At 39.8% G+C, this 15,034-nt stretch overlaps 1 protein-coding gene and 1 long non-coding RNA gene across 2 annotated transcripts in view; one reads left to right on the top strand and one right to left on the bottom strand.

Moving 5' to 3' along the window:
* CFAP20DC (CFAP20 domain containing) overlaps positions 1 to 10,222 on the top strand; it is a 61,624-nt gene extending 51,402 nt beyond the window's left edge. The window contains exons 17-18 of the mRNA XM_052679171.1: positions 7,571 to 7,662; positions 9,758 to 10,222. Of these exons, the coding sequence (XP_052535131.1) occupies positions 7,571 to 7,662; positions 9,758 to 9,870 (205 nt within the window). The 3' untranslated portion in view covers positions 9,871 to 10,222. The remainder of the gene's footprint in view (positions 1 to 7,570; positions 7,663 to 9,757) is intronic.
* Positions 1 to 15,034, bottom strand: part of LOC128078701 (uncharacterized) — a 90,395-nt gene that overhangs the window by 35,166 nt on the left and 40,195 nt on the right. The window lies entirely within an intron of this gene.

Here is a 15,034-nt window from a genome sequence, read left to right as displayed (position 1 = left end):
CTCCATGATGCTTGGCTGAATAGTCTTTTAAGAGAACTGCTGACAGTATTCGGCCCCACAGCATTTTTTGCTAGGTACATTTCATTGTCACTCTTCCCTGAATAAAGCGTCGGTGCCTACTTGAGGTGAGACAAAAGATTTTCTATCTATTGCTGCCCATAGAAAGCAAATCAGCCGGTTCGTTTCTGCAGCAGCCCATGTTTGAGTAGCGCTACGGACTGGAATTCTGCATTGCTGAACTTTCTGTGGCCAACAGCCAACTGTTTTAGGCCTTCCCAGGACGCAGCACGTGCTGGCTGCTCACGTACTGACTCGCCATCCCTTGTTCCTGGTGGGATGTCTGAAAGAGATCCGTGTTTTTGTCTTACAAAGTAAAACTGCCAAACCGCCTGGGTTTCCAAGGGCACAAGTGCCCACCGCCTCCCTTCCTGCCGCCCCGCTATCATTTGTGTAATTGCTTTGATCCATCATACAGTGTTGCTTTTGATTCCTTTCTGTGATTTTGCTGTTGGTGACAAAACATGATGTTTTTGAAAAATTAGAGCAAGGCAGCATACTTCTCCCTTTGTTGGTAATGATTAAGTTTCCAGCTCCATGCTGTACCATTCATTGTATTAATACACCAGAAGGTCAGAGTTCCCTAGCATTTTTTTTTCACTTTCTTGAAAAAGAAAGGTAATTTTCACAGGCTGGGAACATTCAGCTGCATCGCCTTTAACAAGTTTGATAATATTAAAGTTAGTGTTCTGTTGAGTCATGTTCTCTCCACTGATCTTTAAAAGCCCTCTGGCTGCGTGTCATCCATTAAAAGTTAAATGGGATGCAGCCTACATTCAGGATGGGCAGAGCAGTGAGGTGCTGTTAGAGCTGACTGCGGAGAAAAGGAATTACTTTAATTGTGACAAGACTCATTGGGTGCTGGATTCAGGTGTTTCTTGAATGGTGAAACAGTGAAGTATAATTTTTTAAACGTATGGTTTAAATAATTGCTAAAAATACGTGAAAAAAAGAAGCAAACCTTTCCTAACAGATACTTAATTAAGTGTGGAAATCTAGTTGATTGACCAGTGAATATCTGACTTACATGACTAGAACTCTCTTGTTTAAGATTAGATTAATATATTGAAATTTTAAAACACATTTGCAGATTCTTTACTTGTGATGTATACAGTTGGTCTCAGACAAGTGAATCTAAGCCAGCAAAGAATAAAGGGCCAGTCTTTTACTTTAGTTAGATGATAAAACTGGTTTTCTATTTTAGTGACATTTACTTCACTACTGAACATTAAAACTATAATGCAGCCAGCGAGTCAACAGGGTGATGCATTAGAGGTCTGGTCTTTAAGTAAATCACAATGTTACTGTTATTTAACAGAAACTATCATAGAATCATAGAATGGCTTGGGTTGGAAGGGACCTCAAGGATCATCAAGTTCCAACCCCCTTGGCACAGGCAGGGCCACCAACCTCCACATCTGCTGCTAGACCAGGCTGCCCGCGGCCCCATCCAGCCTGATCTTGAAAACCTCCAACAGTGACAGAAGCTTCATGTATTTAACTATGAAAACTTGACCAAATAGCACAATTATGTTAATTACAAAGTAAAACCTCCAAATTCAGATCATTCTTGTTTTTAGACTGGTGAACATGAGCAGCATGTTTCAAATATCCTGCACAAATTTATCATTTGAACTCACATAATAAAAGAAAAATGGGAAAGCATTAAGAGGCCAAACTTTGACCTGCTACCAGTCAGCCTGGTCATAATGTCCACACAAGTAACAGCAACTTACAGCACCCAAATATCTTGCTCAATAAGTAGAATTCACATTTCCTTTATCATCCTGAATCCAATCTATAACCAATACACAAACACGTACTCTGATAAGTCCCTAAGAGGAACAGATTCAAGTCTTTCATGCATGGTTACATCTGGGCTGTTTATGATCTCTTTTTAGTTATTAATTCATTGGAAATTAGACCATGTTATGCTTTTTTATTAAATCTCTTTGCCTCCATTAGTAGTATAGTGTTTGGTGGGCTGGACTTGCTGAAGTGATTTGGAGAAAGGAAAAAGTCATTTTGTAAATACACACGATTTTCTAAATCTCAGTGGTAGCAAAAGAAGAAAGTTCCAGTAAAGCATACAGCAAATGAAGATATTATGTATTAGGGATGGAATGAATCTGTCACTTTGACGGATTGTGAGGCAAAGAACAGATTAACAGATTACTCATAGTCAGAATGCAGCTCACTGTGAAAAATGTGCAGGAAATGATAAGTGTTGGTTTGTGCTGATTTAATGATATTTTGAGACTACAACAACACTCCAGGAAAATAATACAATGCAGCTCATGTCTTGCATTTTTTTGAGTCATCAACACGTTGCCAGATTAACCTTAAATCCCTGTGATATTTCTTTTTAAAATACAGCTTTCAGTTCATGCAAAGCCATACAGATATGCATATTTATGTTATTTTTCAAGATTGTTATTACAGTGTTCACTCAAAACTCTTTAATTTGTGTATATAAATACACCCCCTCTTCCTTCAGTAGTATCTCTTTCTCCTTCTGTATGCTCGCTCAGTTCTATGTTACACTCACTGCTTCCCATCTGAAGCTGCAGGGCAATGAGAAGTACTGATTTAAAAATTCATACTGAATGTTTTTTGATTTAGGGCATATTTTGTGAGAATTTATAAGAATGTTCACAACTGAAATTGTTTAAAGCATTTTAGATGCCAAAGTGGGCAATGTGAGGCTAAGACAGCTCCGCAGTTGTTACAGAGGTATACAGGTTGCACACGAAATTTGATTTCTACATCTGAATGTTAATAGCCTTCAGAAGTCCTTGCTGCATTACTGAAACTAGTATTGAAGGCTTTATTTCTGTGGAAATGTTTCTATTAAAAAAAACTCATTACGCATCCATACATAATATATTACAAAGCAGAAACCAAATCAGTGTTTATAGCCAACCTGATGTGAGTTAATGAAGTTCCACACAACCTTGAAGTGCAGCAGGTTTGTACACAACTGAAAATTCAGATCTGCTATAGGAGCCGAAAAGTGATGGAGTCTCCAAAAAAGATAGAGCAATGGGTGAGGGGCTGTACCAAAAGCGAGGTGACCATACTGACCTATTTGGGTATTAAGTTGATCTCTATCAACCTCTACTAAATAAACATCATTAAAAATCCAAATAAATTGGGGGAAAATAGGTGTTCATCTTAGCCATAACAAATACCCAAGCTACACTGAACTACTTTTGTATAGGAGCTAGGATACTTTGCATTCACCTACCATGGTAAGGTATTTACTTGGAGCATGTGCCGTAGAATCTGCTTCAGTGTTATTAAATACTATTAGTACGACAGAAGTATGTGCTAAGGTTTTAGATGGCGGTAGAAAAATCTGACAAGAGCTGATCTTTTTTCTCTACAAATATTTTTGTAGTCTTGATTCATACAGGAGCCTCCTCTGCTCCTCCACAGAGTTAATCAAATTATTCATTGTAAAAACAACAACTCCACAAATGTGCTCCTCTTGTTACGGCTCAGGCATGGCCAAGTTCTCTTCCAGGATTCATAAAAATTTCCTAGGAATTTTATGCAGCTAAACATCATCTTTTGTGTTCCTTACTGACTGTGCTCTTCAGGCGCTGTGTAACCTGTGCACGTCACGTTTTGTTCCCAATACAAAACTGATGTCACTTTGTCAGTCCCTGGTTCGATGCAGTGCAGCACTTGCCTTGCATTTCTTCAGTGCACATGTAGACCATCAGACAAAGCTGTTGTACTAAAACTTCAAAGCATTTTAATTTTGTTAATAATGTGAATGAAATGATCCCATTGATTAAAGTAGTAGAAATTAAATCTCATCCAAAAGAGAAGTGATAAAGTACGCTATCTCCATTCACAGGAATGCTTAAAATCCTTTTATTATGAGGCTTGCCATTTTCTCAGTCCAGCTAGCAGGACAGCCTAAGAAGAAATCTGTAACTAAATAGGAGTATCAGTGGCATTCATCAAGATTGAAATCAAAGCCTCTGATTATTCATTCTTCTGTTGATGGTATTATTGCTCATGGAAAAATTTAATATGGGATTGTCTCTGATTAAATCTTTGTTTAAGTGCTGCTTAAAAAGGCATTGCTAATTTTCTCAATAGATTTTACCAATGAACACCACTTTCTGCAAATCCTCTGTCATAAAACTGAAAAAGTGTTGATAAGTCCCAAAGATTGCTCCTGTTTTCTATCACAGCTCAGCTATCGTGTGATCTTTCAATATATGACATTTATTCTCCAAAAGGTTTTTTTTTTTTAAGGAGAAGAATATGACATGGCAAGATTATATCAAGTATGTTTTACTCTATCTTGGTATGGAGAATAGCTTTGAAAACAGTTCAGACTTTCAGTGCCAGCATTAAAGATGCTGGCCAATCTGAATGTGTGCGAAAGCTGTTGGGAGGCTTTGGACAACAAAACTCACAATGTCAAAAGACAATCGTTAGCATTCAGCACTGTTATCAGAGAAGCTCTAGATAGTTTATTACATGTTGATGGTATTGGTTATAGCTTGAGGCACTGATAGCATAAATGGAGTGTTTTAATTAGTCAGAGTGCTTGATTAGCTTTTCTGTTTTAAGGAGATAAAGAAGCTTCTTAAAGAAGTCTGCCCCAGAAATAATTTTTTAATTTTTTTTAATAGTTTAATAATGAGAAATAGTTTAACAATAATTTAATGTTTTAATAGGAAATAATAAACTTGCCACACATCTCCCTTGCATCGATCATAAATCCACATACCTCTGCCTCCCTTTGGAACCACCAAAATTCCATGCTCTTACACTAGCCCCTACTACAACAAATAATAACACATCAACTGATCCAGATGCCTCAAAAGAAATATAAAGAGGAAAGTGAGCAACTTATTGACGCCAGAATTAAATAACTGAAGAACTAAATAAAGGACACAATCATCCAGCTAGTGACAAATCATCCCGCCTCTGATTTCTCAGTCGTACTCTTTCAGGAGGACCCTGCAGAGATGGGAGTATTAAGAACTGTGAATTTAGGAGAGGTACTGGTGTAATGGCACACCCTTCCTCCTTCTGTGTTCTGTGAGTGAAAGGTCTCTGTCTTTTCCTTTAGAGATAACTACCTTATTATCTTCCTTTCCTTCCTACCAATATCCTCTCTGATTTCCTACTGGTACCTACTGCCTTTTTTCTTTAGAAATAATCTGGAATATATTTTATGTGAAAAACATGTATCTCTAAACTCTTCCAAACCTGTAGAACTGTGTATATGCTCTAATGCTTCTTTACTTTTCTAACTACATTTGTTAATCAGACTGAGACCAGGCACCATTCTTCTCTACCATCCCACTGGATATCATGTGCATTTACTTAACTGTTCCTGAAAGCTTTCAAAGCTTTGGTGTAAATGAAGAATCTTTGGGTGTATGCATGGAATACAGAAATGGTACACAGTGACAGAGAAAGCTAATAATGAGATCTCTGGGCAAGCATATTGTGGGGATGAGTTGTACCAGCTCTCATTGGCAGAGCAGCAGAGGGGGAATGGCTGGAAGTTGGACATATATGTGAAAACAGAATGATGGGATTAAAAAAAAAAGTGAAGTATGTTTTTGACATATTGAAATGATAGAAAAATCTGTATCTTTTCCTTTAAATCTCCTATACTACTTGCTGGATTTCTACACCAGCAGTTCTGTTTCCTGAGGCAGAAAATTAGTTTTTTCCATTTTGACTGCTAACTGATAGGTGGTTGTCCCCAAATTCACCCCAGATGATGTGTACGTGCCAGCAGGAGATGGGGTGGAATCAACAGCAAGTCCAGAAGTAGCAGAAAAACTAACAACAACCAACAGAAAAGCAACTGGCATGTTTTAGTAATTACAGCACATGCCTAAGCCTTTCCAGATCTCTCTGTCAGAAACAAATCTTACGTGAGATCTTCAAGGCTTTTCAGAAAGTAGAAGTACATCACCTGTTTTCTTGGTGTTGGACAATTGATGCAGCCGGGCAGTGTAAAGAAATCTGTCAAGCTTTGGGAAAATTCATCCTTTCTAGAGGAATCCCTGGAAGCTGAAGTTACTTGCACAGCCCTAGCTGATCTTTCTGGCCTCTAGCACAAGTTGGATGTAAAATGTTCTTGTACCAGCTGTTGGAACAGCCATGGCCAGACAAACTGAATTAACTCCAAACTAACTTAACTCAATAGAGCTGCACAGTTCCACCAGCATGAAACAAACACAGGGGAATTTAATGATCCCTTTCCCATCTATTTCCTTTGCCTTGCAGTGAAATACATTGGTCAAAAAGGATGGATCTGGTTCCATCAGAATGAGATGATTTACTGAGGTCCCTTGAATTCCATTTCAAATGTTAAATTTCAATCACTGAGTTTAGTTAATGGTGATGTGGAAGCCTGAATGTGTTATAGCTTTTAACTGTTGAGCAGGAGAGATGGGAACATAATGAAACATCAGCTATGCACAGCGTACAGAGATTAGCTTCTTCTATGAAAAGAACTGTGAGATGTGGTCAGCTGCAGGATTGCCTGAACTTTGTGTCTTGGATGTGTCCCTCCAGGGCTGCGTTTCTCTGCCTCTATTACTTGAATGAAATCTCACACATGTGCTTCCTATCCACTTTCTCAGTGGAAATGTCTACCTTTCAGCTTGCAATAAAAAGCAATAGCAATAACAATAAAAAGGACTGTTCTGTTTTCCTTTTTTGAGCTGTAACAATCAAAGGCAGTGTATCATAAAGTGGCATATCGGAAATGAACACTGAACTTTGCATCAATGTATGATAATGCGAAAATCATTTTTAAAAGCTGTCACAAAGTAGTGTTCAGCAGAGGCATAAACTGCCTATAAAATTAAATAGGTGAAGAAGTCCCACAGTCTCTCGTCTATGATAAAGATTACATCAAAACTTTTTTCTTCCTGGAAGCAACACAGATTTATGACAGCTGTGTTCTCTGTCTTATGGTCAGCAACTAGAACTATGTTATGGTCAATAACAAATTTTAAACTATAACATGTAACAAATTCTATAGCACTAACACTTGCTGGGTCACCCAGTTGGACCAGATGATCTTAGTGGTCTTTTCCACCATGATGATCCTATGCTTCTGTGATTCTATGATGCTATAGAGGGGCGCCAAGCAGTGCCAAATCAGTGGTAACCAAACACAGCTCTTGCACTGCCATTAAGCCTTTTTCCCCAGGATTTTTGGTTGACCTCTACAGTGTCATCAAACACAGATGGCTTCTCCCAGGTCTGTTCCGCAGCAAAGGACTCTTTGAGTCCCATAAGCTTTCAGAGCACAGCTCTGGGGATTATGGATCACACCTTTTGTTGAGAGAGTAATGCCAGCTGAAGTTTTTCAGTGTGAAAGGTGAAAATGCAAAGAAAGGAAGGAAGCCTTAACTTTTTTAATAGTGTTAGCTGTAAACTATATTTTTATAATAATAAAATCACAAATAGCAACACAAACTGTGCTTTTAGTTCTGATTTGGTTTGTGTTTTTCAGAGACTGGCTGGATGCATTCAGTCCCCCCATCACTCCTGCAAGCCAGAAATTGGAAGAGCACATAAAATCTTCACCAAATCAGAGTATTCCAGGTAGGAATTTGTGAAGACACTGGACCTGGGTAGAAAACCATTTCTGAGTGCTGTTCCTGTAGAGCTGGTTCTGCTTTCCAGTAGCTGTTTTTTTTATACTGCTACCTTTTGAGTTCAGCATCACTTATTATTTTCAGTTCAAACTAGCAGAGTTTTCCATGCCTCGGATAGAAGAATAACTTATGCAGGTATAAATTCTTAGCATTCTGGTTGAATATAGATTCATCCCATTAAAAAATACATCTTACTTTTTTAAAATCATGGATTGATGATAGTGAATATGGGGAAAAAAAAAAAGAAAGAATGCTAGGAGTAAAGTTGATGTTCACAAGAACCAAAACAGTTATATATGTGGCACTTGCCTTCTGATTAAAAAAATAAATAAATATAGCCTTAAATGAAGCCTCAGCACAGTTTCCAAAGGAAGAAATTGCTGAGTTACCATCTCAAGGGCTGCAGGTTTTTTTCTTCATAACAGCATTTGCTTAGAGAATGACAAAGAACTTTGTGAAAACTGGAAAGTTGGCAGCAACAGAATAAAACATCTATCTTGTTTTCTTCAAACCCTCTTTTTTTCTTACTTATGCGTTAGGAAATAGGGTAGATACCTACATTTTTCTTCAAGTCCAGGGAATTCGATGTGATATCTCATAAATCTGACCTGTGTGTTTTGATTGCCTGAGGATGAAGATGTCTGAGTGATTTACAGTCTAGAATAGATTATGGCCCCCAAATTGGCCATCTTCTCATAGATGTGTATTTGTAATTGTTTATGACAGCAAAACAGAACTCTGCTGTCAGGAGGGACCTTGCTTTGAAGAATCAAATAATATGTTTTGTTAAGAGTCCTAAATAAGCCCAAGAGAATTGGACAGTAATCCTTGAGATAAAGACGCGTTGGATATAAAGTTGTGAAAGGTCTCTGAGAGGGTCTTGATGTGGATTGATGTCTTGATGTCTGGATCATGAAATCCAAGGCTTGCTGCAGTAAAGCTTGAATGTCTGTAAATTTTAACATTTGGATTGATTGTCTCTAAAAAGCTAATAAAGCTATGTATGCATCTGAGAAATGGCTGGATTTCTCCTGCTAATTCACACCATTTTTCAATTTTGTTGTCTCTGATATTGCAAGGTCTCTTATATGATTGGTTTGGTTTGGTTTGGTTTTAACATCAGACACTAGACATTAAAATGCATTTCTAAGAAGTCCCACAGTTCATTCGTTACGAGCAGTTAGGATGCCACACTGCCTTCCTCCACTTAAGGCAAATTTTAAGACATCTATATTTACAACTTATCTGAAAATATTAATTGGGGTATATACCTTTGCATACATAGTTAAAGGTCCTGTCTCAGGATAACACTATATCTTTTAGTCTTGCTTTGGTTTTTATTAGCCTTCCTACAGTGAAAGAGCTCATTGTATCAGAAAAGTCAATATGAGCTCATTTATTGCAACAATATTGACTCTTCTGTAAGCTTGCTGGACTTATTTGTCACACGATTTCTTCAACCCATTAATGACAATGAAATATACTGAATATATTTTACCAGCTACCTTTAATGTGTCTATAACCAGCAATAACAAATACCCTACGAATGCTAACAAACTTGAATGCTGTTGCTGTGAGACCATCTGACAAGCAGCAAGTCTTCAAAAGGAAATGTTTGTGCTGCTTAATTTTCTGATTTCCACACGGAATATTTTAATAACACACAATTGGGTTCCTACAGTCCTTAGGAAAGGACTGACTGTCTTTGCTGGACTAAAGCAGACAATGAGGAAGACACCACTTAGGAGGACATCGATACGCTCTCAGTAAAGGTCCTGCTGCTGAACAGCCCTCTTGGGCTTTGTGAAGTCCAGCTGTTCAGCAAACTGAATGACATCATTTCACCTCAGCTGAAGGCAAGTCTTCAGAAGTATACAAAAAAAAAACAACTGAACTGCATTTATCTTGAAGGTCACGATTCAAAAGTCAGAAGATTATACAATTTAAAGGGAAATTATGTCACATTTGACAGAGAGGTATTTCCATGTGATTTTTCAAAGTGAATGAGAGCGATTTACTCTTACTTTCCATTCCTCACACAGGTGAAGATGACCTCAATGCTGAAGAAGACGAGGAAGTCCTGACTCTTTTGTATGATCCGTGTCTGAACTGTTACTTTGACCCAAATTCTGGGAAGTACTATGAATTGGCATAGTCAGCTCAAGAGGGCACACTGTTCTGTATTCAGAATAGACTCATCTTTTAACTGTTTTTGAAGTGTGACTGGGCTGCATAATTTATCATGTAATTTAAATCTTGAAGTAACCAGTAGTTTTGCAAACAAATGAATATATTTTGTACATAGTGTCTTATTTTTATAGTTTCACATTAAGTTGTACTGCAGTGGAAAATCACGTAGCGTGGAGGTTCCAGTGGGTAAGACATTTATTTGTTAGTGTCATTTATTTCCAGCATTCAAAGCTTTTACGTGGGAATTGATGCAGGTGAATCAAGAGCCTCTGTGGTGGTCATCTCTAGCTTATGGTCTGACTCAAATAAAGAGAACTTTTTCCATTCATCATTTATTGGATTGCTTTGTACTTTCAGGATACACACTACAGCCCAGACACGTTCAAAGGTGTCTATTTTGTCAGCTGCCTTTGTCATCAGAAACAAAAACGTAGGATGAGTTCTGGTACCAGCTGCCCTCTATTTCCTGCTGTAATTTGAGATGGCAGTAAGGAGTGATTGTTTCAACACTCAGAAATTGGAGCCTTGTTCCATGTAAAGGCAGGAAGGTGTATATATGATCCATATGCATGCAGTCCTTGCACGTTTATATTAGTTTTTCTGTTATACTTTGCAACATAAGAACAAAACTTATGTATCCCATCCACATTGTCTTTCAGTGCAGTTTCCAGTGAGGGCCCCAGAGTTCCAACTTAAGAGATTGAAATTGCATGCATCACAGTGTGATTTCTTCCTGCTGTATGTATAATATCCATGTTGACCACGGAGCAAGGCTATGGAGATAGAGCAGACCATTCACAGCACTTCAAAATCAATACAGTCCATGAAACTGTGCAGGGCAGGGGCTGCATGTGGAAGAAGCAAAGTGTTTGGCTGTAATGGCATTAAGCTCACAGCAGCTTCGGAGTCCAGCAGTTCAGTATGTATCAGTTATTTGGAAGAAGTTAAAGTGGATGTCAGCATCACATGGCAGAAGTGATCTATGGCCATTTCTGGCGATTCGTGCTCTGAGTTTCTACTTGATTATATCCAGTGCTGTTCCACAGTAATCATTTGCAAGTTGATTACTCAGTGAATTTTTAAGAATAATGTATTGGAATGTCATAAAGTGAGCTTACGAAGCTCACTGGCAAGTGATTTAAAATGTTATGTCTGTAAATTATTTGTAATTATGGATGCCAGTTAATGAATATCCAAGAATCAATTGAAAATGCAGCTGTTAATAGTGGCTTGGCACAGGATCAGATTGTGTATTTGGCTTCTGTGTCAGGTACAAACATATCACCACCAATTGATTCGAGTAGCACTGAAATCCACAGGAAGACAGATACTGTGTGGAGATAATTTACTTACCCTGCCTTAGCCAGTTTATCCCAGAAAGATTTATATCTGTTCTTGCTAATGCCATAATCAGTTTAAGAGTTCAATGAAATCATAATTTTGCCCTTCAAAAATCAGATCCTGGCTCACACACGCTTGTATGTACACAACTGCTTTCTGCTTAGCATTGCTTGTTGTATGTCCTCAGCTGCCATGTGAGCTCTGTGACACCAAACGGAGCACCTCTGTCCCAAAGCGCCCCCCCCTCAGGACAGCAGCATTGCCCTTTCCCCTCTGCTGCCATGTTTACAAGGCAAGAAGACATGAGAAGTACTCCTTATTCATGTATCCTTCAGACATGAGACGCTCAGTTTTGGTGCATCTTGAAACTTTGGGTCAGATGGCAAGACTGCACAGGCTGGAGAATCTGTGCGAGTGTTTTTGCATAATGCATTTCACACTCAATTTTTTTTCCATTGCGTTTCTTTATATTAAAAAAGAGATTGTTTTTAAGCAATGAATTATGTGCAGAACAAAAAGACAATCCGGTCTGTCTTTCCTCTGTGGTACTTCTGATAATCACCACTTCTCTTGCGGTTACTATAGTAACTCGGCATCCTCAGCTGCCACCTTTTCTGGCACTTTGAAAAAAAATCTATTGAAATTCAGTTCCCTCACAAACTGAAAGCTTGGTTTCATGGCACCCACGGGAGTGTGTCAATGTAACAACAGTGCTTCTCGTTGGTTCTGGTTCCTGTTGAAGTTGCTGTTAGCAGCAGCACAGGAGCTCTCCCTCTGATGCTCTGGATCCCACTGCAGTCACTATGAGTAATGCCTCATCCACCTCCCCCAACCAGGAATAGTTTTGGGGTGCTGCTGCTCCATCGGGTGCTACAGTCCCATACAGCCATAAACAACAGGGCCAGGCTCCCAGCACCACTGTCACTGCACTGTAATGCTGCTGGGCTTCCAGCAACGCTTCCATTACACCGCTTGGGTTTTTTATCTATTAACAAGTTTATTATTGGATGATTGTGTGTTTTATCTTTGTGGGAGACCAGAAAAAGCCTAGGTCACAAATTACAGGCGTCATTTCAGAGCACTGCATATTTATTAGGCCATCTGCTACCGCCGTGCTAAAGGCACAAACCTTCGCTCCAGCAATCTATTCGCAGCGACTGCCTTACCACCTGAGGTGGAAAATACTAAAGCTCTGGATGCATTTATTATCGCACTGAGTAATTTTATAATGTGTTCATACAGCTCAGAAAACATCCCGTGCAAGTGTTTGGCTGCTGCTTTCTCATCAGGAAGGCTCTCCAAAGAGGAATCCCATGGTGCCGTGGGTTTGTTGCATTGGGCACATGGTGGCACTGAGTTTTGTCATTCAACCCTGGGTCATCATAGAACCACAAAATCGATTGAGTCAGAAGGGACCCCGAAAGGCCATCAGTCCAACCCCCCTGCAATGAGCAGGGACACCTACAGCTCCATCAGGTGCTCAGAGCCCGTCCAGCCTCACCTTGGCTGTACCCAGGGACTGGCTGGGAAAACCGTTATTCATTTCGAGATAATTTCAAAGCTCATGGATGATGATTATTCTCTGGAAATGTTTTTCCAATGAAGAGTTCAGTTTGCTGAGCGTTCCCTTCCCATTTCCAGTGCTGCTGTTTCCCATCTCCTGCATTAACACATTACCACTGAGAATGAATGGCTGCGCTTTTGCTTTGTATCTTTCTTCCGTATTTTTGACAACTGTTTTTCATGCCTTGCATAATTCACTGCGACCCACGATAAAGTTAAGTGCATTCAAAGCCTGTGCATATTTAAGTTACTGCTTCTCCTTTGTGCAACAGCCTATAACCATATTTTAAAGCAGTTACAGTCTTTGTTACAGTCTTTTACTAAGCACACATAGTGGCACTTTTGTAACTGGGTTACTGAGCACACTTTAACGAGTCACGCAGCTCTCGCAGACAATCACATAAATCCTTCTTAATTCACAGCTTATTGACCACAGTGGTTCTGGATGAGCATCTGACGCCAGCGTCCCTCCTGTGGGCACCACACCACCTGCTGCCACGTCTCCGTGGAAATTCCCAAAGTTCCGCTTGAAAAACCAAAGGGCGTGCTGCAGCCCTTCAGCACATCTGCAGGAAAGCCAAGGTGTGAGGAGTGCAGAGTAACCCATGGGCTGGCAGCGACGCAGGCGAGGAATGTGTCAGGCAAGTTTGGCCACAATAAGTACCTGCTTAGCAGGCAGAGGATGTTCAGTTCTAAATCAAATTGCATATGAAGAGTGAAAATTGCTGAGACTGGTATTTACCTGTGAAACCAAAATTACTTCGTGAAGAAAATAATTACAGACAGACTGTCTAAAAATCGGTTGTGAGTCCTTATTAAGCAGCTGAGACAGAGACACCACTGTGAAATGAAGCACAGCGTTCAGAGCTACAGCCTACATTTTGTTCTGGTTGCATTGCAATGCCTTTCGAGTTTAAGGAGGTCTTCCTTAAGAAGTTTAAGGAGGTCCTTTTTTCCATGCAGTATTAATAAGTCAGCACAAGGGAGAAACCCTATTACCAGAAAAGGCTGATGAGTTCAGGGAATTAGTCGGGGAAACATGAATATTATAGTAAAAGCAGTTGCTTGTTGCCAATATCGAGGCACCAGTGAGGCAGCTGAGCTCAGTGTTGGCTCTGTCCTACAGGGACACATTCAGGGCCATGTCCCAGACTCCATCCTGCAAATGTGGAGCTTCAAGGAGAGCAGCTAAGGATCTTTTGCTGCAGCTCTCCTCCCTGACACCCATCCCTCATGATGTCTTAGAGTCATAGAATTAATAAGGTTGGAAAGACCACTAGGATCACCTTGTGCCACCATCAACCAACCCATCACCACCGTACCAAACTGTGTCACCCATTCAACATCTGCCCTTCTCTTGAAAACCTCCAGGAAAGATGACTCCAATACTCCCTGGGCAACAGCCCTGACCACCCTTGTGCTCGCCTCTGGCTGCTCTGAGCAATGAATGGTTGACAGACACACAGCATTCCAAGAGGTTTTCTGAGGCTGGGACTCTTTGGGTCTTCCATCAGAAAGCAAAGCAGCACAGCCTATTGCTCATCAAGCGTTCTTGTCTTAGCACATCTGAACAACTGAAAAGCACACCAACATTCAACTTCAAAATAAAATGCAGTGAAGTGTGAAATTATACCTTTTATTCCATAAATCTCCAGCAACCTGCACAGCTCTGTAACTTGTATCACGCTTTAATATTGGCAGAGTTTAACACACCATGCAGACCCCATAAAGTAATTACATTTCATCTCAACAAAGAAACAAAATCCCAGCTCATTCATCCCCCTCCATCTGAGGAAGGATTATAGACAATTCAGTGCATGTCGATTTTTCCTGGCGATAAATCCAAAGCAGGTCACCAACAAAATGGTAATGTGGCTTCCCCAGGCAGCTGATTTACAGGGAAAAATAGAGATATAGTTTGGTGTCCTTCAAGGCACTCTCACCCTGCTAAAACCCCTCTGCTTTCTGAAACTTCTTGAGTTATCCTCTATTTACAAGAAGCTTAAAAACATAAAACTTACTGAGAATCGACCATTTCCACGCTTTGCAATTGCTCATCTTTTGGGTTTTGTTGCTTTGGTTTTATGAGTTTTGTGCCAGATCCTCATTCAGCTTTTAAAGAGTTGCTTCATTTTGCAATAAATGAAGCGATTTGAGCAATAGTGGCAGAAAGACATCAGAAAGCACAGACACATTCACACCTCAAGGCACCAGCCACTGCCTGG

Source organism: Tympanuchus pallidicinctus, unplaced genomic scaffold, assembly GCF_026119805.1.
Source record: "Tympanuchus pallidicinctus isolate F22 unplaced genomic scaffold, pur_lepc_1.0 scaffold17, whole genome shotgun sequence".
Taxonomy (NCBI): Eukaryota; Metazoa; Chordata; class Aves; order Galliformes; family Phasianidae; genus Tympanuchus; species Tympanuchus pallidicinctus.
Note: the sequence above shows the minus strand (reverse complement) of the source record. Positions and strands in the feature narration are given on the sequence as shown.